The sequence below is a fragment of the Mauremys reevesii genome, linkage group 1, assembly GCF_016161935.1.
Source record: "Mauremys reevesii isolate NIE-2019 linkage group 1, ASM1616193v1, whole genome shotgun sequence".
NCBI classification, from domain to species: domain Eukaryota; kingdom Metazoa; phylum Chordata; order Testudines; family Geoemydidae; genus Mauremys; species Mauremys reevesii.
The window spans coordinates 295,675,581-295,703,184 of record NC_052623.1 but is presented as its reverse complement, the minus strand read 5'-3'; the positions used below and the strand labels follow the sequence as shown (position 1 = coordinate 295,703,184).

Sequence of the window (27,604 nt, the reverse complement as noted above, 5' to 3'; positions counted from 1 at the left end):
TCCAATGAAGTATAAAAGACAGTACTAAGTGTATGAATGTCATATAGATTCCCACCCACCTGAAAGCATGAGGGTGCTATTAGTGGTTCTGGTTTATATTCCATTCATCTTAGCTATAGAAAGGTAAGAAAGCATTTCAAGTATCACAAAATGGTCCTTGTAGTGCATTTTGTTCTCAGCTGATTTCCTGGAATGATCTCTCTTACTGATGAAAAAGCCATTTTTAAAAAAACATTGGCATTTGAGTGATATAGAAAGGAAGTCCAATTAAAATGATTTGTATTTATTTTGTTTGCTTAGGATCCCTTTAGGTCGATTTAAATCCATCAGGAGGCAGCTTCGAGAAAAGGGAGAACTGGAGGAATTTTGGAAAAATCATCAGCCTGACATTTTTGCTCGGAGATATCTGCATTGTTTCCCTTCAGATATTTTTCTACAAGCTGGATCTGCTTCAGAAAGGCTATATGATTACATGAATGTGAGTATGTTCTTGTGTAATGGAATTTAAAGGGTTATTTATTGTACTGGAGGCAGGTTTTGTTCAGCGCACTAGTTCTATTCTCTTGTATAAAGTTTTGCAAGTTGAGATTAATTGTGGATCTGTTTAAACTAGATTATTTTCATCCTTATAAATGAGCTTGCAAGTTTGTAAAAGACTGATCAAGTAACATAAGTAAAATTAGGATAGACATGGGACCTACCTAGAATTTCCCTCTAGTTTAGAAACTGCAATGAGTCACACAAACCCCGACTGACTTCACTGGGGCTCACATCTACATGGGAGGCCCTGCAACATTGATCAGAAATCTGTTTGTTTGACATGTTACAAAATAAACCAAAATCTCATCTTGTTTGAACATATTAGGTCACAAATGAATTATTGTAAAAAATCTATGATACTAGAGACATGTAGGTAACATGAATGGAGTTTTTGCTTTATTATTTATTGTGCCCAAAGTGCAAGAGGCACTTCAGAGATTAAAATGTCAGGCCTGCCTTAGCCCTGAAGAATTTCCCATCTAAACAGATCTCCAATTTGAGGGACTGGGGCTGGGAGGGATATTATATTACACAAGTGATTTGAGCTTGTGAACACCATGTTTCTTGGTTCAGACTTTTGTTTGGTTTTCTAATTGGTTATTTTGTTAACATTTATCAAAGGAGAGGACTAGGTTATACAGGCTTCTTAGAGGAGATTGTGTTTATATGCAAGACGGTGGAAGCATGGCAGATTGGGTCAATGAGAGGGGGTTCCAAGATAGGGGACTACAAGAAAAAAGGCCCAGAGGTGAACATGGAAGAAGAGCATGATGGGTTAAAAACAACTCCCTTTAGAACTAGAGCTGGCCAAAATTTTTCAAATTTAGAATTTCTGAAAACATTTTTGTTGACTGTTCAAATTTTGACAGAAAATGTCGGGAAAATTTTTGTTGAGAAGATTTTATTTTAAACTAGCAGTTGAGCTGGGTAATAAAACCAATAACAAGAGTTGAAAAATGTTTGTGAAACCCTTTCCTGGTGTTTTGACCAGCTCTACTTAGAACCAGTCAGCAACACTCGCACTCTAGCCAGAGGGAAGTGTAGGTAGTGACCGGAGTAGCCCTGAGGTGAGCCCTGCCCTGGGGGGAGATAGCAAGAGGTGTGTCCCTGAGCAGGGCCCTGGCCTGGCCTGAGGGGAGGTAGAAGTGGAGGTGACCTTGAGGAAAGCCCTGCCTGGGCGTAACAGGGATGGGCAGAACTGAGGCCACCCTGTGAACTGCTCAATCTTTTTATCTCATCTGACATTTAAAAAAATGGAAATGATCAATTATTTAGTTTTTCCCAAAGTGGCAAATGCACGAGTTGACCATTCCAAACTCTCCCCACCACTGGCAATTTGACTATGAGCACAGCTGAGCAGATTCTGTCTATAATCCAGCTCTCTCCCAGGTGAACAGGCCCAGAGGTGGTGCTATCCCATTGGGAGTCTTAAGCAGGAATATTTTTCCCCCTGCCCCAATACATAATAACAAGTGAATAGGGGGCCCCGTTGAGCTGCTGGGGCCTTAAGCTATTGCTTAGTCTGCTTATGCCGAGCGCCTGCTCTGAACAGGCCTAAAATGAATTTCATATAGTGGGTGGTATCCCATGCACTCTTCCACCCACCAATAAAATTAAAAACTCCTAAACAATAGCATTTCTGGGTTTGCTTCCTGAGTCTTAACTGATGAGCATTTTGTGAAGATATGAATACTAGAAAACCAGGTGCTAGTAGAATGATTTATATCCTTACTATTGCACTTGTAAGTGGAGGACTACTTTAATTTAAACAAAGCTTCCCTGCTTATGAATTATGATCCGTCTGCCTCTCCAGCTTTGCATAATGCTATATCTGTATCTAGTAGCAAGGGATCCCAAAGGGGCCTGGGATGGGCACACTTTTCGTTTTGTAGCATATAATAACTAAATAATACTATGACCCAGTTAGGATAAAGTAGGATCCCACTTCCACCTGTTCTGATGAGGGGAAAGCTAGTGAACTGGAAAGGGTTATGCTCAGGGGGAAGCTAAAAGAACAGAAGCCGAGGGGACAATCTAGATAAGACTCACCACAGCGCACCCTAACTTTAGTTTACTACAGAAAAAATTCTTAAATCTTAATCTGCTCACTGAGTAATGTAGTTGGAAGGGCTTGCTTAGCTCTGACTGAGTGTTTGTCATTGTATCGAGAGAAAGTTATGGATCATGCCACAAAGGGATTTTCAGTTTTAAACATACAGGCAATAACATACTTCCCACAAATAATGCACTAGTTAACTAATCTCAAAATGTTGCAGGTTTTTCCATTTAACCATATTATTTATTATTATTAATGCGCTAGGTGCTGTACAGAAATGGATACAAAGATAAGATCCCTGCTCTCAAGAGCTTACAATCTAATTTTACAGATGATGCAAAAATGTGATAAACAATAATGGTGGAGGACAAGGGTTACAGTAATAAATAAAATCATGTAGCGACTTAGTAGACTTAGCTCATCTAGGTCTTCTATTACACATAACTCATGCAGCGGGTTTTACTGACTTGTCTAATTTAGAATGTAAGTTCTTGGTGCAGAGACCATGTTCCATTCAGTGCTGAGCACATTAATATCAATTAATACATTCATAATAAACATTCAAGTATTTGCATCAATACAGAATATTTTGGCACTGGATAGGCTTTTCTATCTGCATCGGATGCCAGAAATGCCTATTCCTAAAAATAGGTCTCCTAATGCTGCAGTGCTATTCCTCAGGCAGATATGGGCACTAAGCACTTGGAGCATGAAAGTTGATAAGCTACTTCAGAGTTCACATGTTCACAGATTATCTCCATCTGTCTTTTATACAAAAGAGCCTTCTGTATTTTCTATATTCATGTGATAGGTTTTGTGTGGTGCATCAGGTGGAGTCTTAAGCAGAGACTGAATTTGATCCGCTTGTTTTAACTGACTAATTACTACTGACTAGAATACATTCAAATAAAAATATACAGTGGTGTGCCCCAGTGAGGTGATAGTTGCATTGCCAGTTGGCTTAATATTCAGAGCTTTCTAAAATCAGTAGGGCTACATCTTGCATTCCTTACTAGTATAAAGCTGCCAGACCTTCCTGTTGCCTTCAATAGGAGTTTTTCAGGAATTTATTGCAGGATTTTGCCTATCATTTGTAAGAGTTTGGTGCATGATTTTGCTTTCATTTAAGTCAATGGAAAAACTCCAGGATTGACTTCTTGCTCTTGAAGTGCTTAAAAGCTATGCCACATCCTGAAATCTGCCTTAAGTGGCCACTCATGGGACAGGAAAGAATTGGCTGCCTGGTAGAAGTAACATTTAATTAAAAGTCAAATCAAATTGGATTGGAAACACTGAGGATATTTTACGTTGTACCTTTGTCTGTCTTGTCTTCAAGGATAGTCTGCATTGATATAGCGCTAAACTGACTAAGTATATTTTTCCCTCAGGCCCAGTACTACGGGGTGATAAGTGTTGGCACCCCACCTCAGAAATTCACAGTGGTGTTCGACACAGGATCATCCAATTTTTGGGTCCCTTCAGCTTATTGCATCAGCGAAGCCTGCAGTAAGAGACGTTATGTTCCTTTGAGCTTCTAATGGTTTAATTCACCTTTTAAAGTAGCTCTCCTGCAATGAATGCACTTTGGTGGAAAACATATTTAGCAGAAAACCAAACACATTTCTTGAGTGTTCAGCAGAGTCTCACATACCTTCGCTTCACACCCCTATTTTACAACAATTCTACTGAGAGATTCACTCTCAGTTTTATTCATGTTGTGCAACAGTGGAGGGAGTTGATACTCTCCCGTGATATTCAGATTAATTCCAGTTCTGCACATTCTGGAATTTGTCATTGCTAGTTAGATACAACAGGGACAAGAGACACAAAGTGGGAGGTGAAAGGATTAGTCCATTTCCACTATACCGGTGAGGTGGGTAAGAAAAAGGAGTCACTAGAAAGAATGTCTGTGTTGCTTATCTCAGAGTTAGCTGCTGAGCTACACCAATATGTCTGTTATACTTCACACAATTTATGTTGTGGTGGATAAGCCTCAGAAACAGCATTCAAACTTCATGCTGCCAGAGACATCTGAGGCAAGAGAAGACAGAAAGAAAATCTCAGAGTGAAGTACTGTAATCTAAAGGCTATAGATGTGCCCAGTAGGGAGAAATGAACAGGTTACTATTTCAGTGGAATCTGTATTTAGGGGCACAAGCAGCTGGATAATACTTATAACTTCAGATATGGATCTCAGTCCAATCGGAGAATTCAGCTGCCTCTCTCCCCATCCCTCAATAGGTCAGGATGCTCTCTGAGTTGGTGCAATCTTCTAGGAGAAGATTTTTGCTCATTCAACAACTCTTTCCCCTTCCTGACATCTTCAGATGGCAACCAGCTCATGCGTCCATTCAGCTACTAAAGGGGGTGGTGCAAGAGGTACTGCATGCGTGGTCTTATTTACATCAATATTGAGACAGTGTTCTCAGGAACTTTGGCCATGATGTCCAAACTCTGAGTGTCTTTTCCTGGGGTGGGCATCTTCTCTCTGTTACACAGCAGTGGAAGTGGAAAGGCTCCTCCACTGCAGCTGCTGCTGCTACACTGATCTTTTGACTCTGGGGTTGAAAGATGTCTCAGAGTTCACTGGGCTGAAGGAAAATGTGAAAGGATTTGTGGAAGGAGTAGGCAGACTTTGCTGTGCATCCCCTAAAGAAACAGGATGTGTAGAGCAGAAGAGGGAGAAGGTGAGATTCTGCCCTCTACATGGTTCCATTGTTACTGAGTGTCCAGGGAGATTGAAGTGCTCTCCTACTGGTTTTTGAATGGTTTTTTTGAATGGACACTCAATAACAGACTTAAAGTGGCCATTCTTCAACAAAAAAACTTAAAAACCAGACTTCAGCGAGAAACTGCAGAACTGGAATTAATTTGCAAACTCGACACCATCAAATTAGGCCTGAATAAAGACTGGGAGTGGCTGGGTCACTACAAAAAGTAATTTTCCCTCTGTTGATACTCTCACCTTCTTGTCAACTGTTGGGAATGGTCCACATCCACCCTGATTGAATTGGCCTTATTAGCACTGACCCCCCACTGGGTAAGGCAACTCCCGTCTTTCGATGTGCTGTATATTTATACCTGCCTACTGTATTTTTCATTCCATGCATCTGATGAAGTGGGTTATAGCCCACAAAAGCTTATGCCCAAATACATTTGTTAGTCTCTAAGGTGCCACAAGGACTCCTCGTTGTTTTTGCCTTCTAAATGTGTCAGGAAGATGGCAGGAAAGGATAGGTTTGAAGGTCCTCATTGGCACTGTCATTGCGTTATTATTTTAAATTCCATTCCTCCTATGCCTCACCATAGCCGTGATACTCACCTTTTGCTGCTGCAACAGCTGGTAATTGACAATCAAATACTATGAAAAATTGGAGGCAAAAGAAACATGAGACAGTTAAAAAAAATCTGTGGAAATAGCTGGATTTAAAAAATTATTATTTTTGACACAGAAAGGAAATCAATCAATCACTGAGATATTTTCAGAATAGGGAGAAAACTGCAGGGATGCAGGGACTCTTGCCTGCTTCCCTTCATGTATTATTTTGCTTCTCCAAACAATGTGTTTTGTTTGACTATCAGCTAGTCCTGTGTCTCAGAAATCTGGTACACTCCCGATTACCAGATCTTCAGTGCTAAGGGTGAGGTTTATTTTCACAGAGATGCATGAAAAATTCAAATCATTTCTATCAAACTCCTATCAGCATGGAGGGCAGACCTTTGCTCTACAGTATGGTACTGGACAGCTTCTAGGCATTGCTGGCAAAGACACATTACGGGTGAGTGGAACCCTAACATCATCATTCTCATCGCTCCCTGAATTGGTTGTTTATGGCTTTCCAGGTGGTTAAGATGTTAGTATTGACCTACAAAGACCTGAGTAGTTTGGGGCCTGCCTTACATGAGGAGAGGGACAGTGACTCATGTCCTATTGCCACAGATGCTATCCATGTAGATGCTTTAGTTGAAGCCCCTCGGGGACAGAGTGGGGAGAGGGAAGTAGAGAGCCCTTAGCATACTGTTCTCTGTGAGAAGCCCTGGGCTTCAGAAGTTCCTTCCTGGATGGTCCAAAACAGCACAAATCTGCTGACCGTGAGCAAGGCCTAACTGTATGCCCAGGATTTTGAGGATAAGGTTGGTATTGCTTGGGTTTGATTTTATCTCTGGCTTTGGGGTGAGGCGCAAGCTGCTAGTTCAAGCTGACTGACTGTATTTTCAGTTTACAGCAAATGTGCCTAGAGCCTAGAAAAGGCACCTTTTCGTGTATTATTGATTAAATACCTCAAAACTTCATTAACACCGAATTGTTTGATGGTGGTGCCCTGTAGCCTTCCTGAACGTTGTGTTCAGCAAAACACCAACCTCTGAAACCCAGGAAATACAAAGTTAAGGTACAGGCCACTCCTGCAATGCAACCTTAACTCTGCCCCCTGGAGCTAGCAGTAGCCATTGGGAATGGTTCACAAATGGGATGCCATAATAAGTAGCCAGCAGGAAATTCTAAGAGACTGTACAATTATTTGTGTTGTGTTCCACAGATTTGTGTTGTGTTCCACAGATTTGAAGTCCAGCATTTATCTGCATTCACGTCAGCTGCGTTCATTGTGTTAGGTGTAGTTGTACTGAATGGTGGAGGGCTTAGACTGGAGCAGTTGGCACAGTTGTTACTGTGGACATGGCCACACTAGAGAGTTTACAGCTGCACTGCTGCAAACTGTCTAATGTAGCCGCTGTAAGCAGGGCCGTCCCTAGCTATTCTGGGGCCCTACGCAGCCCATCCGCGAGGGGGGGAGGAGGCCTCCGTGGGGGCGAGGAGGGGGCTGGCTTGGGGGGCAGGAGAGAACCACCCCCCAGCACTCACCGGTGGTGCAGCTGGGGTTGGGTCCCTGCACTTCCCGCTGCCGGTGAGTGCAGGCCCAGCCCTGCTGCACTCCTCAGGGGCGGGAAGAGGTGGGTGGGGGTGGAGCAGGGTGGGGCTGGGGCGGAGCAGGTGTGGGAAGAGGGGGGCTGGGGTGGGGTTGGGGTGGGGGTGGGGAGCCTGGGGAAGAGGTGGGGCAGGGGCTGGAGCAGCATGCAGCTGTGCAGGGCACCAGGAAATTTGGTGCCCAAAGTTTTCTGGTGCCCCATGCAGCTGCGTACTTTGCGTATGGGTAAGGACAGCCCTGGCTGTAAGCTGACAGGAGAAAGCTCTCCCCTCAGCTTATCTCTCTAGTCCCTGTGAGCAGCGGCAGCTATGTTGGCAGGAAAACTTCTGTCCACACCAGTGTTTATGTCGGTGTAATTTGTGTCGCTCAGGGGGGTAATTGATTCACCCCCTGAGCGACATGCTATGCCAACATAAGCTGTAGTGTAGATATAGTCTTTGGTATGACGAGAGGTGCATGAGTATATCAGAGGATCACAAATGCCTCATGTAAGTGCTGACTTCTGTAGATTGTGATATTGTTGATGCATGGGGTGATCTTGTCATCCGGGTTGTCAGCAGAGGGGTGGCACACTGGGGCTGGTGAGGGGTTAGTGAAGGCAATGCCTCAGAAGGAATGCTCAGGCTGGGGTGAAGGGGAGGTAACATTTGGTTAGTTTGGGGTGTTTTGTGGAATTGACTCTGTGTTTGAGTGTAGGCCAGGCGTAAGTAGCTCCTCTTTGCTACATCAGACCTAACCTGAGTTTTGCCTTAGCTAAGACTTTGTCCTACAGTGCTCTTGTGCTCTGATCCCAGAATATTCTATAGCATCTGTAGAGCACTAGTATGTGGTGAACTGAAAAGGGCAGAGTTAAGATTGCATTGCCAGGGAGGGGAGTGTGTACTTTAACTCTGTAGTTCCTGGTTTTCAGCAGTTTGGATGCAGCTGAACTCAGAGTTCTGAAAGGGCATGCGACTCGACCAGGGAATCTTAACTCTGTGTTAACAAAGCTTTTGGGCAGTTAATTTCCTTGGTTTTTTTAAAATAATTTTTCAGTATCCTCATGCATCGCAGCCCAGCTCTCCCCCTCCACTGCTGCTGGATCCCTGGCAATGATTACCCTGGCCACAGAATGCACAGGCTGCATGTGAGTCCGTTCACTGCCCTGTGTCATCATGTCATCTCCTTGCCTGTCCAACTCAGCCCACCTCCCCACAGAGAGGTGAGTGTTAGAATGGAACCTGCTGGTGGGGGAGCTGGGAAGAAGATGCAGGAACAGTGCAGGGACTGGCATGGAGTCAGTGAGGATGTTTTTTGAAAGGGAGGCAGACGTGGGAGGGACAAATGGACGTGGGGAGTTTTGAGGGACGTATGCGAAGCCCCCCAGCATCCTCCAATGCAAGGCTCTGACCCCTCCTTTCCACTCCACTCTTCCCTGCATTGCTCCAACCCCCTCTCCACCATAGCTCACTGCTCTTAACCATGATGTTCCCCTACCACTGCTCCATCAGCTCCAATATTCCCTACATCGCACCCATTGTTCTGACCACCCAAATACCCACAATGCTCGGCGCTCACCTCCTTGCACACCAGTTCCACCATCGTCCTTCACACTCCATGCTCCTGGAAAGCTTGGAAGGGCCATGGGGAAGTGGGGAGTGGTGGGGTTGTGAGGAGGGCATGTACCAGCTGGAGGCAGGAAGGGGCAGGAGAGTGCAGATGCAAAGTCTCTACTCCAGATGTGAGCCTAGTATATGCGTAAGCCCCTTCGTTTTCAGTTTAAACCAATTTTTACCAAAAAATTCCTAGGTTTTACAAAAAGTATTCAGTTTTTTTTTCTGATTTTCACCCTATTTTATATAATTCAAATAGATATAAAAATAACTTGTTTTATTAGGAAAATACAATACATTGCATGAGATATATGTATTATGATAATCCATTAGTCTGTGTGTATATGCAAAGCTGCCTGTTGAAGTAAGGCTATGTGTCAGTCCCGACAAAAGATACAAACAATAAACCAACAGGCACACACACAAGCTCTGAAGTGTGTGCGCGTCTGAACATACTGATGAATCTCACACCCACCACATACACATTTAAAGCTGCTAGCAGATTATGGTTAAAGATTTGACACACTAAAATGGGAAGAAAATGAAAATCTGCATCAGAATATATTTCAGAACACCAGGAAGTATTCAAAAGTTTAAAAAAAAACAGGAGAAAAGGATGAAGTTAAGTGTATGCGCTGCAAATGGCGTGGCCCAGTTATTAAATGTAAATATTTATAGGCTAATAGTTCTAAGTCTACAACAGTAAACTGTTTATTCAAATGAAAAGTTTTATTTGGGGTAAAGCTGTTGATTAATTGCAGTTAACTCACACGATTAACTAAAAAGAATGAATTGCAATTAAAAAAAATAATCTCGATTAATCACACTTTTAATCACACTGTTAAAAAATAGAATACCCATTGAAATTTATTAGATATTTTTGCATGTTTTTCTACATTTTCAAATATATACAATACAGAATACCAAGTGTACAGTGCTCACTTTACATTATTACTTTTATTACAAAAAATTGCACTGTAAGAATGATAAAAGAAATAGTACTTTTCAGTTCACCTCATATAAGTAATGTACTGTGGTCTCTTTATCGTGAAAATGCAAATTACAAATATAGATTTTTTTTTATTACATAACTAAACTCAAAACCAAAACCATGTAAAACTTTAGTGCCTATAAGTCTACTCAGGTCTACTTTTATTCAGCCATTCACTCAGACAAACAAGTTTATTTACATTTACAGGAGATAATGCTGCCAACTTCTTATTTACAATGTCACCTGAAAGTGAGAACAGGTGTTCGCATGGCACTTTTGTAGCTGCCATTGCAAGGTATTTACGTGTCAGATATGCCAAACATTCGTATGCTCCTTCATGCTTCGGCCACCATTCCAGAGGACATGCTTCCGTGCTGATGCTACTCGTTTAAAAATTTTGTTAATTAAATTCTCTCCCTAGGGGGAGAATTGTATGTATCCTGCTCTGTTTTACCCTCATTCTGCCATATATTTCATGTTATAGCAGTCTCGGATGATGACCCAGCACATGTTAGTTTTAAGAACACTTCCACTTCAGATCTGACAAAACACAGAGAAGGTACCAATGTGAGATTTCTAAAGATAGCTACAGCACTTGACCCAAGGTTTAAGAATCTGAAGGGGATGAGGTGTGCAGCATGCTTTCAGATGTCTTAAAAGAGCAACACTCCAATGCGAAACTACAGAACCTGAACGACCAAAAAAGAAAATCAACCTTCTGTTGGTGGCATCTGACATAGATGATGAAAATGAACATGCATCGGTTTGCACTGCTTTGGATCATTATCAAGCAGAACTCGTTATCAGCATGGACGCATGTCCTCTGGAATGGTCATTGAAGCATGAAGGGACATATGAATCCTTAGTGCATCTGGCACATAAATATCTCGCGACGCCAGCTACATCAGTGCCATGGGAACGCCTGTTCTCACTTTCAGGTGACATTGTGAACAAGAACCGGGCAGCATTATCTCCTGCAAATGTAAACAAACTTGTTTGCCTGAGTGACTGGGTGAACAAGAAGTAGGACTGAGTGGACTTGTAGGCTCTAAAGTTTTATATTCTGCCATATATTTCACGTTATAGCAGTCTCGGATGATGACCCAGCACATGTTAGTTTTAAGAACACTTGCACTGCTGATTTGACAAAATGCAAAGAAGGTACCAATGTGAGATTTCTAAAGATAGCTACAGCTCTTGACCCAAGGTTTAAGAATCTGAAGGTGATGAGGTGTGCAGCATGTCTTAAAAGAGCAACACTCCAATGTGGAAACTACAGAACCTGAACCACCAAAAAAGAAAATCAACCTTCTGCTGGTGGCCTCTGACTCAGATGATGAAAATGAACATGCATCAGTATGCACTGCTTTGGATCATTATCAAGCAGAACTCGTTATCAGCATGGACGCATGTCCTCTGGAATGGTCATTGAAGCATGAAGGGACATATGAATCCTTAGTGCATCTGGCACATAAATATCTTGCGACACCGGCTACAACAGTGTCATGCGAACGCCTGTTCTCATTTTCAGGTGACGTGAACAAGAACCGGGCAGCATTATCTCCTGCAAATGTAAACAAACTTGTTTGCCTGAGTGACTGGGTGAACAAGAAGTAGGACTGAGTGGACTTGTAGGCTCTAAAGTTTTACACTGTTTTATTTTTGAGTGCAGTTATTTTTTATACATAATTCTACATCTGTAAGTTAAACTTTCATGATAAAGAGATTGCATTACATTAGTTGTATTAGGTGAATTGAAAAATACTATTTCTTGTTTTTTTACAGTACAAATATTTGTAATAAAAATAAATATAAAGTGAGCACTGTATACTTTGTATTCAGAGTTGTAATTTAAATCAATATATTTCAAAATGTAGAAAACTTCTCAAAATATTTAAATAAATGTGGTTCTATTATTATTTAACATCACGATTAATTACGATTAATTTTTTTAATCACTTGACAGCCCTAATTTGTGGATTAAAGATATATTATTTTCTTAAACTCAGAAGTGGCATTGTGTTTTGAGTTCTGTTTTAATTCTGCAGCAAACCATATTGATGAATGGAATTCAAAGCATTAATCTACTGAATACTTCCTCTCCCCCCCCTGCTTTTCCGTCCACCAAAATAAACCCCAGTATTTACCCAGAAAAATTAATAGTTTTTTTGCACTGATTTTCACCAGTTTTTGTTGTAATAAACACTGATAAATTCCCAAGAAAAATTAAATGAAATAAAATAGAAAATGAAGGGCCCCTACAATTACAACACGGTGAAATTTCAGATTTAAATATCTTAAGTTATTAAATTTACGATTTTTAAAATCCTATGACCATGAAATTGACCAAAATGGACTGTGAATTTGGTAGGGCCCTAGGTACAGGTGTGCAGAGGTTTGGGGGGGCAGAGCTGAAGCCCCTGCTACATCCCCCACTGCACAGCTCTGACCCCTTTCTTTCCTCCCCCCTCTCCTTTGCATCACCCCTTCCCCCCCTACAAGCAGCTGCATTGAGGGAAAGGGTGAGCCTGGAGTCTTCTTCCCCAGTGCTAGAGGCAGCATAGGGAAGCTGGGTGGCTCTGTTGTCTCCTCATACTAGGGTGACCAGACGTCCTGTTTTTAATGGGACAGTCCTGTATTTAAGCCCTGCTGCAGGTGTCCTGACTTTTTCTTAAAAATGGGCAAATTGTCCTGTATTTTCTGCCTCCTCCTTCCGTCAGTACTGGTGGTTCCTGCTGCTGGCTGGATCCCTGCTTGCCAGCTGCACGCCCACCGGCGGTGAGTGGGGTGGTCCAAAGGCCGAAGATGGGGGTTGGTGTGCAAAGCTGGGGGCTGGGCAAAGCTGCAGTGTGCCGGGCCAGGCCTCTCCCACTGCCGGTCCGTCAGCGCAGCCCCTGCTGAGTGCCAGCTCCAGCCTGTTTCCCACCCCCCTATCTGCAGGCTCCACAGCAGCTGGGCTTAGCCCCCTTTTCACCTGCCCTGCTCCAACCCTGGGTCCTTCCCCCAGGGATCATGGGGCTGCACCGTCCCCAGGCACCCTTCCCGGCTGAGCCACCTCTCTGGCTGGGTTAGCTGAAGCCCCTGCAGTCAGGTTCCCTGGGCCTTGGTGCACAATGCATTCTTAAGGCTTAACCTCTTGCTGTCTGCTCTGTAGACGGGGGAGGTGGGGAGAGAACAGGACAGGAGGCGGCTGGAAGCAGCTCCCATCCCTTCCCTCCTGCACAGTGCCGATAGGCTGCTGCTGGCCACATTCTGGTGTGAACCCTGGCAGAAATCTGGGGAAGGGGGCATGTAACCCTGTGTGCCCCCTCCCCCAAGTGTTGCCTTGGGAAGACGTGGCACCAGTTACTGGGAGAGGTGGGTCCGTCTTGGGGGCCCAGCCAGGCATAGAGGGTGGAGAGCGCCAGGCCGGGAGGGTCAATCATCGCTCTTTCCCCACCCCCACATGTGAGAGAGGTACATGTGTGTGTCACCTTGGGTGGGGGTGTGTGTATCACCCCTCCCTGTGTGAACCTTAAAGCCTTAAAGATAAGAAGGTAAATAAAAAGAATCCAACTATGCAGTATTTCCTTTTAACGGGGGCTCAGTCAACGTAATGTTAATTTGAATGTTTGTACTGCATAGTTCTGACTGATTGCCATTGAAATTGCTTGAATGCAAATAATTTTACCAGGTGTCCCATATTTAGGATAGGGAAATATGGTCACCCTGCCTCAAACGCAGCTCACATTGGGGCAGACAGAGGGGCTTAGGCCCCCCAAGAGGGGCAGGGCCCCACTGGATGCTGGTTGATATGGGGGAGATAGGAAGAGGAGCACAGACCTCCCCGGAGGGACAGGGTCTCCCCAGTTCTGCCTTACTTACAGGAGTTCAGAAGGAGAGGCCAGACCCCTCCCCCAGAGAGGAGTAAAGACTCTCAAATCATTCAAAAGGGAAAGGGAGAAGGGTTTGGACCCCCATAGGGGCAGGGCCCTCCAGATCCCAACTCACACTGGGAGGACCCCCGCTCTCCTCAGGTTTCAGGATTATTGCTGCCCTATTCTCTCACCACACCCTTGGCATGTGGGATGTCCCCCAGCCCTTGGCCATTGCCCGGAGGGATGGGAGGCATCTCCACCTATTCCCCAACCACTTAGCCTGGGCAGGATGAAGAGAGTGGGGGAGGAGCAGGGGGGACTGTAGTGGTGTCTTCAAAGAGGAGGGGAAATGGGAGTGTTGACAGGCCACCACTTCTCCTGTCACCCAATTTCATGTCCCCCACCCCTACTGCCCATCCCCACTTATCCTGCCTCAGTTTGGGGAGGATCAGACCCATAGTTTGAACCCCAAGTGTGGGCAAGAAAGAAGAACAAAGTAATTGTGCAAATAGCTGTTTTTTAGGGGGGCTGTATCTTGGGAACCTGTGGCTCAAATTACCCCAAATTTGGACCCGTAACCCTATCCCACATTCCCATAAGGCACAGGAAATTTCAAGACAATCTGAGATAACAAATGGATTTTAGAGCACTTAGAATTGTTATCTTTAAACAGTGATTCAACCTTAATCACTATAGCAAAGCTGCTGGGTCACACTATCAGAGCTGCCAGTCCACTAAAAATAATAAAAACATCGTTTTGAAATTAGAAAAGGATATTGTCCTTTGTTATTGTCTAGTGTTAGACTTCTTCCTTCCTGCAAGCACAGTAACATACAGCACTGTGGCAATATGACATAAAGAGAAATGTACATGTGTAGTCCTGGAACAATTGCATCTTGTTCCAGCATGGCCCTTCATGTGTCTTGTTTGAGAAGGCCTATGGGTTGACTAGATTTAGGGCAGGCATCTTCCACCTAGCCTTTCCCTTTTGACTATTGTGTTCTGGCATGAGTTTATGAACAAATGACAGCAGAATTAGGCCATAGGAAGGGACTTGCTTTCTCAAATATAACTGTCTTCAGTGCATGATGCCTGCTCATATTAATACAACTAACACAATTACTGGAAAGCTCTGTACATTTAGGGTGACCAGATAGCAACTGTGAAAAAATGGGATGTGTGTGTAATAGGCACCTATATAAGAAAAAGTCCCCAAAAATGGGACTATCCCTATAAAAACAGGACTTCTGGTCACCCTATGTACATCACCTTTGATAAAACTAATCAATCTAAAAACCTGATGTGTATATAAAATGTGGTTATTTCTGAAATCTGCTCTGACTTTACTTTTCATTTCTTCCCTTTGGTAATAACAAACAGATCAGCAACATTTCCATCCAGGGGCAGGACTTTGGAGAGTCTATCTTTGAGCCCGGCATGACTTTTGCTCTTGCACACTTTGATGGTGTGCTGGGTTTAGGATACCCTTCTCTAGCAGTTGGCAGTGCTCTTCCAGTATTTGACAGCATAATCAACCAACATCTGGTAGAGGAGCCAGTGTTTTCCTTCCACTTGAACAGGTCAGTTTTTAACACCGAATAAAGGGACACTGTCAAAAGAAGCAAATTTTAACTGTAGATTAAGAAACCATCCATTTGTATGTGTTTCATCTCCAGAAAGGACATTTTCAGGAGTAGGTCTAGACAGAAGCACCAGTGGGGAACATAGTAACTAAAACATATTTACTGAAATGCTATTAAATTTATATCTTTAAAATAAACCCTTGTAGATGCACTGTATAATACACAGTTAATGCGCAAACCACTGAGAACTCCAAAGAAGTCTCTTGATCTATTAATCTGATGAATGGTCTACATTTGAAATTTTTTAAAATGAAAAATGGACTTTTTAAAAAACAATAAGATGCCAAATTTCATTGTTATGAAAATTTCCAATTATTGGATTATTATTATTATTATTTTTTAAATCCACTTTTTTTGTTTGAAACAACAACAACAAAAAAGTCAGTTTAGTATTTTAGGCTGTTTTTTCATTTTTACACCTCCCCCTTTCCTTTTTTGCATTTTGTCACTAAAAAGCGTGTGAAAAGAAAAAGGAGGAAAAAGAAAAAACTAATTCATTTTGTTGAATCAGAAAATTTAGAAAATGTTTGCAGAGCGTATTTACCAGCTTTTGACCAGTGCTAATAAGAACAGTTACATCTGACTTTCTTACAGCATCTTGGGCACTCAGAGAGTTGTTTCGTCAGCTAGCAGGAGATGAACAGAACGGCGGCGCTGCAGTCGAGCGACAGTATTTCAGAAGAAAGGGGGCCATGTTCTAATCTCAGTCACATCTAGAGTAACTCCATTTCAATCACTAGACTTACCCTGGATTTATACTGGGGTAAACGAGACCAGAAACTGGCCTAAGGCACTTGTTTCTAATCTCACTTCTAAACCTTCTACAACCCCTAATGTTTTCAGTAAGGGGTTTAGACTGGAGGCTCTGATTTGGCGCCATTTCTAGGTATAATTATAAAATTAGAAGTGTTAGACTTCCATTGCAACATACACATTTGAAAAAGAGGTGAAAGGGTTGAAATTGAAAGCTGATTTCTCCCCCCTACTCCCATGTCCCACTTACATTTTATGTCATCCAGTTTACATATTTTTTTGTTTTACATTTTTAGAGGAGAAGACATTGAAAATGGTGGTGAATTGATACTGGGGGGTATAGACCATTCCCTTTACAAAGGTTCAGTTCACTGGGTTCCAGTTACTGAGAAAAGCTACTGGCAAATTCATGTTAACAAGTACGTATGCATGTCTATAAATCTGATGAAACTGTGCCTCTCGGTGTAAGCCCATTAAAATCCTAGGACATCTGTGCTACAACGGCCACCCTGGATGTATTGCCTCCCAAAAACAGTGCTTCTGGGAAAGATCTGAATGTAATTAGTGTATTCCCTGCTGCAATAATATTTCTGGAAGCACTAACTTTGGTGGCTGGTACTCGGAGGAGTGTCCTTTATTAGCAGGTCACATTAAGGGCCTAGTGGACATCCGTGGGAATTGTGGGAATCCTTACCATCCTGGGTAAGGGATATTCACGGGATCTGGAGGCACTGAGTTCACTTCCTGGCTTGCCACAGCCTTCCTGTGTCACAGAGGTCTAGTCACTTAGGCCACGTCTACACGAGAGAGTTTACAGTGGCGCAGCTGTACTATGTACCTGGGCTGCAGTAAGATCTCTTGAGTAGCTGCTCTGTGCCGACGAAATTACTCCTCCTGCAACGAGCAGTAGAAGTTCTCCCACAAACGTAGCGCTTTCCACACCGGCACTTATGTTGGTGTAACTTATGTCACTCCGTGGGAGGGGGTGTTTTTTCACACCCCTGAGCGGCGCAAGTTATACTAATATAAGTGGTAGTGTAGATCTGGCCTTAGCCTTGCCATGCTTCAGTTCCTACTATTTAAAATGATTGTAATAATAATAGTGCCCAACCTTGAATACATTCATCGATGTTTGTGAGATGCTCAGAGGATATATTGGTTGGGGTCAGATCAGTGTTAGACCTTAACCTCCTACATGTTCAGAAGAGCAGATGAGGCACACATACGAATTATTTCCAAAGCTCTCTTGCCCTAGTTTTCTGTGAACACTGGCCTTCTTTTGGAATCAGGACATCTCTAAAGTTAGTGTAAATTTTGACCTAGATGCTTGTATTTTAACTGGCAGCATAGCCTCCTTAAATTCCCTGCTAACTGTGTCATCACTCTTGGTGTATCTGCGCTCTCTGTTTAAAGTGTATGTGTTTTGGTTTTTCCACATGCAGCATAAAAATCCAGGGACGGGTTGCGCTTTGCTTCCATGGTTGTGAAGCCATTGTTGATTCAGGCACTTCTCTTATTACCGGCCCCTCTTTACAAATAAGACAACTACAGGAGCATATCGGGGCCAGTCCAACACAAACTGGAGAGGTAAAAACCATAGAGCGGGACAGAAACCTCAGAGGAAGTGAAGTAATGAATTGATACAAATGCTGATGTGAGGGGGGAAGGGAAAGAGCTAAAATGATTAAAATTAGGCACAAAGTAGGGACTAGGAGAAAAGCTTGCTGCCTGTACAGAGCTGAAAGCCGGGGAACATCATTTGTATTGTTTTCATCCTTCCCTGCCACCTCTGTTTCCAAGATATCTCTTCCCGCATTAATGACACATGTGGATCTAGTAGAAGCGTCTGTTTAAGGAAATGTTCTGTTAAAGTTGCTCAGATGATCATGACATCATATGACAGATCTACTACCTTGTAAAACAAGAGAAAATTACCTTTCCTACATCATATGCCATGACTATTAACTCCCTAAAGTCCAGAGCAGTTCCAGCAGGGTGGCTCTAGGTATTTTGCCGCCCCAAGCACGGCAGGCAGGCTGCCTTCTGTGGCTTGCCTGCGGGAGGTCCCTGGTCCCGCGGATTCGGCGGCATGCCTGCAGGAGGTCCACCAAAGCCGTGGAACCAGCAGACCCTCCGCAGGCATGCTGCTGAAGGCAACCTGCCTGCCGCTTTCGCGGCAATCGGCAGAGCGCCACCCGTAGCTTGCCACCCCAGGCACGTGCTTGGTGTGCTGGTGCCTGGAGCCGCCCCTGAGTTCCAGGCTGACTGTCACTCAGAATCCGGAAATTGAGATAAAAAGATATTGGAATGACAGATGTAATAATTCCATCAAAGGGCATGGGTGTCACATTCTTGTTACCAGAACCCCTAGAGGACGACACAGTTCTATCATTCAAAATATTCTGGTTAATTTGAATGTAACATATGGATCTGAGAGCCAGATCTGTTCCAATCCCTGTCTTCCATCCCCCTGCTCTCCGTCTTCTGCACAGTCCCATTCCCTGTAACCTCTCTCATTCCCCCCTCTTCCCTGCTCTACCTCTCCTCCCACTTTCTTCTTCCTCTCCATTTCCCCTTTTATCCTCCCTGCTGCTGCATCTTCACCTTCTACAGCATCCTGCTGCCATCTCCTCCATGCTCCCAGTCTCCTTTCCTCTCAATCTCTTTCTACCTGCTCCCTGCCACCCCCAGCTTTCCATATGCTGCTCACTCTCTCATATCTCCCTGTGTCTGTTCCACTCTGCCACTCCCTCCCAGCTGCTGCCACTCTCATCCTCTGATGCTTTCTAGGGTTGCCAACTTCCCAATTTCTGGAAATTATACACCCCTGCTCCGCCCCCTCCCCGGAGGCCTGCCCCCTGCTCCATCCCTGCTCCACCCTCTCCCCCAAGGTCCCGCCCTCTACTCACTCCTTTCCCCCGCAGCCCTGCACCCAGCCCAGGGAGCACCGTACTCTCCCCACCCCACCAGTCACCTGCGGAGTAGGGAGGCTCCCTCCTTCTGCTGCACCTGCCCCCCGGCACATTCGGCTCCCGAAGCCAGGCCTGGGTGGGGGATGTCCCGCTGCCTCCCACAGCCAGGCTCTCTCTGGGGCAGCCCAGCTGCCGCACTGAGTGGCTGGGCTCTCAGATCAACCCACAGCAGAGCAGCTGGCAGGAGAAGTGGATGGTCCTGCCCCTTCTGCTCCCTGGCACGTTTCCGGCTCACTCAGCCTCTGACCCTGGCAGCCAGGCCCAGGCGGGGAGTGGAAGGACCTACTTCTCCCGCCGGCTGCTCTGCTCTGGGTTGGCACGAGAGGCCAGCCAGTGCAGTAGCTGCCTGCCAGAGAGAGATCCTGGCTGTGAGAGGTGGTGGCGGCGGCAGTGGGTGAAGGACAGAGCCACTCTCCCAACCCTGGTGGGCCAATTTTTTTTTGAGGGGGAGCACTTACCTACGAATATCCCCCTATGCATCGCCCCTGCCCCTGCAGGCGACAAGCAGACTTTTGGTGTCCGGTCAGGGTTTCCAACCAGGCACTTTCAGATGGTGTTTTGGACTGGACTTTCCAGTCAAAAACCGGACACCTGGCAACCCTAATGCTTTCCCTCCTATGTTTACTAAGGGAGCAGCTTCACCATCTCCTTCACCTCTCCTTTGATGTCCAAACAGCTTTGCTTCTTCACTTCATGGCTTGCCAGTCTGCCTGCTTCCATATTGATTCCTATATGCATTTAAATGATAGTCCCACATAGTCTGGGAGCATGTGTAATTCCATGGGCAAATTAATGATAGAAAGATAAGGGAGATGTCATTTGATTCGTAAAAATCTACAGAATCATAATTTCAGTGGTATCATCCTCTGCACTGATTAGGGGGACTCGCTATCCCCCACCCCTACCTCCCCAGTTCACAGCTCCAGGTCCTCTGGTTGATGAAGATTTATTATACATGAAGATGGTTCAATCTTTGCTGCTCTTTATTTGATCTGTCAGAACAGCTAATTGGAATTTGCACCTCACAGCACTGAACGACTTTGTGAAATACTTTTTTGCTTAAGTTTTAACCAACTATTCTGTGATGATTGCCTGGTACCTGAATGAAATAAGAGGTGTAGAAAAGTGACATTGACATATGCATCCGACGAAGTGGGTATTCACTCACGAAAGCTCATGCTCCAATACGTCTGTTAGTCTATAAGATGCCACAGGACTCTTTGCTGCTTTTACAGATCCAGACTAACACGACTACCCCTCTGATACTTGACATATGGGAGGCATTTTGGAAAAGGAATTGGGTTGTTAAAAGATCACCAGTTCCCTTCTGTGGACTTGGTTCAGACAAAGCCCTAGAACATGAAAACAGAGCAATGAAAGTCACGGGAGGGATTGCTGGGCATAACACAACATCCAAATGCTCTTTCCCAGTTTTCCCTGACAACCCCAGCACTCTGCTGAATTTTGAATGAAATGTTAAGCAAGGCTGAGATGACTTCCCCAGAAGTAACCAAGCACCATCTGGACTCATTACATGCTGTTAAATGCCAAGAAGGGGCATATGAGGAGAGATTAATAAGACTGGGACTTTTCATCTTGGAAAAGAGACGACTAAGGGGGATATGATTGAGGTCTATAAAATCATGACTTGTGTGGAGAAAGTAGATAAGGAAGTCTTATTTACTCCTTCCCATAACACATGAACTAGGGGGTCACCAAATTAACTTAATAGGCAGCAGATTTAAAACAAACAAAAGGAAGTATTTTTTCACACAATGCACAGTCAACCTGTGGAACTTTTTGCCACAGGATGTTGTGAAGGCCAAGACTATAACAGAGTTCAAAAAAGAACTTGATAAATTCATGGAGGATAGGTCCATCAATGGCTATTAGCCAGGATGGGCAGGGATGGCGTCCCTAGCCTCTGTTTGCCAGAAGCTGGGAATGAGTGACAGGGGATGGATCACTTGATGATTACCTGTTCATTCCCTCTGAGGCACCTGGCACTGGCCACTGTCAGAAGATGGACCTTTCTTCTGACCCAGTATGGCCGTTCTTATGTACAGCCAAATCCTTGACAGGTTTTAACAGTTTCTGATCTGTTGAGAGGTTGTACCTCAGCCATACCATCTGTGATTACTATGCTGAAAAGCCTTTGCTGGCATAAGATACTGGTTGTGTTGTTAGTAGGTACTGGCTTAGGAAGACCATGCAAGATGTGAATTAGTTTGCTTTTTGCCTGGCACATATGCATTATTCTGTCACATTCGACCATCAATCATGGTCCCCAGGAGAACTCACACTTTTCCAAAGTCTCATATAGATCAACATCATGCTGAGATCTGCACATGGCCAGGAGACAAGCAAGCAATAACCTGTCTGTGGTTAGCTCTGTCGTAGTCCTTGCCACCTTCACTCTGACTTTCTTCTTTACATTCAAGCACAGCTTTAGTCTGTCCTTCTTGATTGTAGCCCATAGATTGATGGAACCTTGAATAATTCTTTGGGTTTTGAAGGCTTCATACAAGTTATGACCCAAAGTATCCATTCCACTGACATTGTTAGCTATCTCATCACTGAAGACTGCTTTCATCATGATATTAATGAGCTCCAGTCCATCATATATGAATGGGTTTGCTTGGGCAAGTAAGCTCACCCTGAAGCCATTCCATACTCCTAATAATTTTTGTTGCCCTTTTCTGAACCTTTTCCAAGTCCAATAGTATTCTAGATGTGGGCATACCATGAATTTATATAGAGGCAATATGATATTTTCTGTCTTATTATCTATCCCTTTCCTAATGATTCTCAACATTGTTAGCTTTTTACACTGCCGCTTCACATTGAGGGGATGTTTTCAGAGAACTATCCACAATGACTTCAAGATCTCTTTCTTGAGTGGTAACCACTAATTTAGACCCCATTATTTTATATGTATAGTTAGGATTATGTTTTTCAATATGCAATTACTTTGCATTTATCAACATTGAATTTCATCTGCCATTTTGTTGCCTACTCACCCAGTTTTGACAGATCCTTTTGTAGCTCCTTGCAGTCTGCCTGGGACTTAACTATCTTGAGTAGTTTTGTATCATCTGCAAATTTTTCCACCTCACTGTTTACCCCTTTTTCCAGATCATTTATGAATATGTTGAATAGGACTGTTCCCAGTACAGACCTCTGGGGGACACCACTATTTAACTCTCTCCATTCTGAAAACTGTACACTTCATTAGGAGGCTACTGCAAAAATACTGGCTCTGTGACAAAGGGTATCTCATGTTTGACACATATGCAGAGGAGTCAATTACAAAGATTACCAAAAATACCTGGTATTGCCTCTGTCCAATACAAAGTCACTGATCCACGAACATCTCCAATGTCATAATGAAGAAGCTACTGTCTTGTATCCCCATGAAGGATGAGATAACCTCATACGTAGCAGGAAAAATACTCCAGCGTGCAAAGAATTGTTCAAAGAATTTCACGGTCACATGGCATAATGAAGCAGCTGCCTCACGCTGTTCAGTGGAGTTTCTTCATAGTTCCCATGAGGAGTCTGACACTAAAATTACCTTGCATGCCATCAGTGCCACAGAGAGGTGCTATTAAACTCTAGGTTTTTGCACAAGACACAGATGTTCTAGCGCTGTCCATGAGATGCTACCCATGGCTTCCACAAGATCCCGATTTTGCACCTGCTGCTAGGAAGCAGAATTGTGGTATATCCTCAGAGCTGTGTTCCTATCATGCAGAGCATTAAAAGCTGCAGCACTGCTAGGTTTCCATGCCCTTTCAGGATATGACACTACTGGAAGATGGGCTGGAAAGACCAAATTATTGTACTGGAAGGCGTTTGATTCAGCCTCTGAAGACTTTCTCCTCACTCTGAAGGTGTTCGGAATGACTGACACAGTCAACTAGGGTGACCAGCTGTCCCCAATTTTACAGGGACAGTCCCAATTTTGGGGACTTTTTCTTATATAGGCTCCTATTTCCCCCCCTCCCCTGTCCCGATTTTTCACACTTGCTGTCTGGTCACCCTAGCAGTCACTGATGAGGTCATAAATGCACTGGAGCCATTCACATGCCAAGTTTATCATTTGAAGACCAATATTATGACACTTGCAGAGCTACATAGGTGGATGTTTTCCAAGAAGCAAATGGAGAAAAATTGCTACTGACAAGGGGTGCATTTATATTTGCTATCAAGAGGGTGAATTAACAAGCAGTGGAATGGCTTTAGGATGACTGAGCATGTCCCAAACTACCTTCCCTTATAGGGCATGGATGAGTCTTGAAGGAGGGATTGATCACACCAATTGTGTGTAAAATACCATGTGCTCCCAAATCAGTCCTTCAGCTAATCAAATACTTGTGTGCAAAGAACAGATGCTCATTATCCTGCAAATGTTTGGCCAGCAGCCTGCCTTGCATGGACAGGTGCACGTGTGGCACGGACGAGGATCAGTGTGACAGTGTATCTAGCAGTGGAGTAGATGGAGATGACACTGATGATGACTTTGATGAATAAACATTTTCAGTCCTACTTGTCAAGGCAACTTCCCTAGAAAGGATTACCAAAGGTCAATTTATGTTAAAGTATAATTTTAAAAGCTTTGATTTTTAAACACACAGACACACGTTCTAAGTTTGTCATGTTTGGTACCATTATGTTTGTGGAGGAAAAGGGCTTTCGAAATATACTCAACTTGAATCTTTTCCAATGATCTTGTATTATCAAAATTTCCACCAACTGGAGAACCTGGGGCTGGGGGGCAGGGAGTCCACTCTACCCTGGTTCAGAAGGTGACATCATTGAAATTATGATGCTGTAGATTTTATGAATCAAATAACTTTTCTTTATCTTTTAATCACTAACTTGCCCACAGAATGAGATTTTACTACATTGTGTTCCCAAACTAATATTGCTGAGCTATTATGCACAGAGTGGTGTATGAAAACACTGCCACCTTGTGGTGTATTATAAATAGTATGCAATGCCAACAAATTGATTATAACACATTACAACAGTGCTATAAAGTCGAGTCTATTTCAGTGCTTCAACTTCTCTTTCTCTGCAGTGTTCACATTTCCCATGTACTTCATGGGTAAAACAAAACTATGAGCTCACATGGCCTGAAATTGTTCTAGACACATTTGTGGTGTAAGTGGAGCTACACTATAGCTTGAGCGGGGAGAAAATTTTTCAGCAAAAATTTTTTTCTGTAAAAATTTTTTTTTTGAGATTCAGCCACATAAAAAAGTTTTGCGAATTTGTGTTGGTTTCGCTGAATTGTTCATGTTGCAGGGAAAAGTTTCCAAAAATGTCAAACTGAAGCATTTTGATTTTTTCAATTGAAAAGACTTTTTGTTAGGAAATTGCCTTCATTTTTTTTTTTAAATCTAAAACATTAAAAACACTCAAAATTGAAATGAAACATTTTGGTTCAAATGAAATGTTTTGTTTGATCCACAGCACTTTTTTTGGTAGCCTTTTCAATTCACCAAAAATGAAAAAAAAATTGTTTTGCTTTGTTTTGCAATTGGCAGTGAACTGAAAAATCTGTTCCTTGCCCAGCTCTAATTTATGACCCTTGTAGCCCACTATGCAATATCTTGGCTCTGTTATGTTATTTATATTATATACATATGCTATATCCCACAATATACTCTGCAGTGCTACTTGGCTCTTGTTTTCCAGAATGCACTCGACAGATATTCAAAATACTTGGGGAATATATTTTCATAAACTAGATTTTAAAAAATATTCCTCCTGTTGTAAAACAATAAGCTAAACCACTAGAGCTTACAACAAAGCTCCCAGAGGGTATTAGACCATCCTCCAGAATGGTCCAAAGTTCTTTTAATTTTTGTAATGAATGGAGCAACTGGAGAAGCAATACATAAATAAAATAAAAAAAAACCCAACAAAACAACAACAAAACAAACCCAACACAACAACTCCCCCTCTCATATATTCACTACGAATTAGTGTAATTTACAGCAATGAATGGGCATTCCAGATTGCCATCTATCAGCTGTTCTTTGAATTCCATTGTAGTGTAATATAATATAGGACACAATATGCCCCATAGACCTTCTGGATGGGTTCCCTCCATCTGAAAATATGATGTTCCTGTAGAGTATGGGGAAAGATTGTGACTGTAAGCCACTCCCTGTGGAGGCTGTCAGGAGAGATGACATGCTGGAGGCAGCTCCCAGGACCATGCCTGTGGCAGGCTTCTGGGAGCACTGGAATTGTGCACTTAGCAGTGCCCATTACAAGAGGCAATGAGAACTCATGCTGGAGCCTGGGTTTGCTTGCATATGTGGAGGGAGAAGGAGCCAGGTCTTCAGAGACCCTTCCATTTTGGGCATCACTAGCCTTGCTGTCAGCCCTAGATTCCATTGATCCTTGGGTGTGGGAGTCTGAGAAGTCTGTCTTCGACTCTGTGTATTAGCTCAAAGAGCAGGAGGCCGCCTTATACATTCCCACCACTTTCACTCCTGTGCAGGGCCATAATATAATCTTGTATGTTGACTATTAGGTCTGAAAAAAATAAATAATACTAAACCGGACTGCAGAGGTTGATATTCTGGTTGCTAGGTTGATTCATAGGTTGATAGACTGATTATAATTTTGAATAAAAAGGCAATGTAAAAACACCCAAACAAACAAGCCTCAAGTCAACCAATATATTGTGTTATAGTTTGTTGTAGACTGCAGGAGACTGTCAAGCCTGCCACATATAAGTTTCACCATTGGACACAGAGAATACACGTTAACAGGAAAAGAGTATATAATAAAGGTATGTATATAAATTCTAAGAAATGGTATCTACCAAATTGTGAGATGATAATATGTAATTCTACATAGAAATGTGCTTTTAATTTCAGGAAACCATAGAAGAAAAAACCGTGTGCATCAGTGGCTTTCAGTCTCTGGATATTACCACTCATTCTGGCCAGCTGTGGATTTTAGGAGATGTATTCATGTCAGCGTTTTACTGTATTTTTGACCGTGGAAATGATAGAGTGGGATTTGCAAAAACCTCTCGCAGAAGGGAGCATTCCTGAGGCCCTAATGGTATCAGTTCTGCCTTAAACACATGTTATTACAGGGATATGAGATGAGCCTGAACTAAAACCCTGGATCTGAATATTGCTCCCAAAAATTTTCACATGGGTTTAGGGTGGGTTTGAAATTGAATTCTGAATGCAAAGTTTGTAGCTAGGTTCCATTTCTATACATTTGCAATAGACACATTTATTTCTAAATCAGCGATTGAGAGACCAAAAGCCCTAGGAAGGACGGTGTCAAAAAACTTAATAAATGCCTGTACAACAACTTGCCTGTAGGACTTGCATTGGGGTGGGAGGGAAAATGTGCTTGGGAGAAGACTGCTGAATAATGCAAAGATGATTGTGTATCAATTGCAGTTATGGGAACCTAATCTGGCTAGTGTTGGGTATTTCTCTTCCCTTGCTTGTCAGTTTCAGCCTTCTATTTCCTGACTAAATATTTTCTTTTTATCATTTAAATATTGCTTTTATTTTTCTCATTATTTGCTGGGGTGTGTTCCACCCTTTCTCCCTCTGTCCTTTATAGATGCTCTTTATGTGCAGCAAGCCTCAATCCCGGTTCTTTTTACTACCATTGCTTAAATGTGATTTCCTTCTCCTACTTATTCTCTATGACTTGTCTTTTTCCTCAGGCACATGCTCTTTTTCTACACTTTCTTGCTGGAACTAGGGGTGCAGCACCCCCTGGCTTGAAGTGGTTTCCATCACATACAGGGTTTACAATTTGGTTCAATGGCTCTCAGCACCTCCACTATACAAATTGTTCCAGCACCCCTGACAGTCAGATGCTGTCTTTAGTGCCTGACATCTCCACACTTTGATGGATTGAAACAGCTGGGATTGGCATCCACTTGCATGGCAAGAAATTGGACAGTGAAACTTGTATTGCACAATCTCTGCAAAGAGAGAGACTGTTATGTGGGAATGACACCGTAGCATCACCTTGTTCCATGACAGATACAAAAATAGGACCCCAATGTAGACCTGTGCTGTTCCTCATTTTGAGAGATATCATTAGCAGCAGTTTTGACTGAGATGCAAAATAGTTCCGAGCCACGGGGAGCCAAGCTGTCCTCTGTTGTGTAATTGATTGAACAATAATGAATTCATCTGATTTATACCTATTTGAATATTCATCTTGCTTGTTAGGTCTGATTCTAACTAGTAACATACAAATGAATAAAATTTGA

The 27,604-nt window shown here is 43.2% G+C and overlaps 1 protein-coding gene across 1 annotated transcript; it reads left to right on the top strand.

The window, feature by feature from the left end:
* The first annotated feature begins 4 nt into the window (after positions 1–4).
* Positions 5–27,604, top strand: LOC120387307 (cathepsin E-like). Its single transcript, XM_039507872.1, is given in 9 exon segments — positions 5–123; positions 301–478; positions 3,985–4,102; positions 6,257–6,375; positions 15,342–15,541; positions 16,654–16,776; positions 17,800–17,944; positions 26,042–26,140; positions 26,229–27,604. Coding segments are annotated over 9 exon segments (1,281 nt in total). The 3' UTR covers positions 26,409–27,604.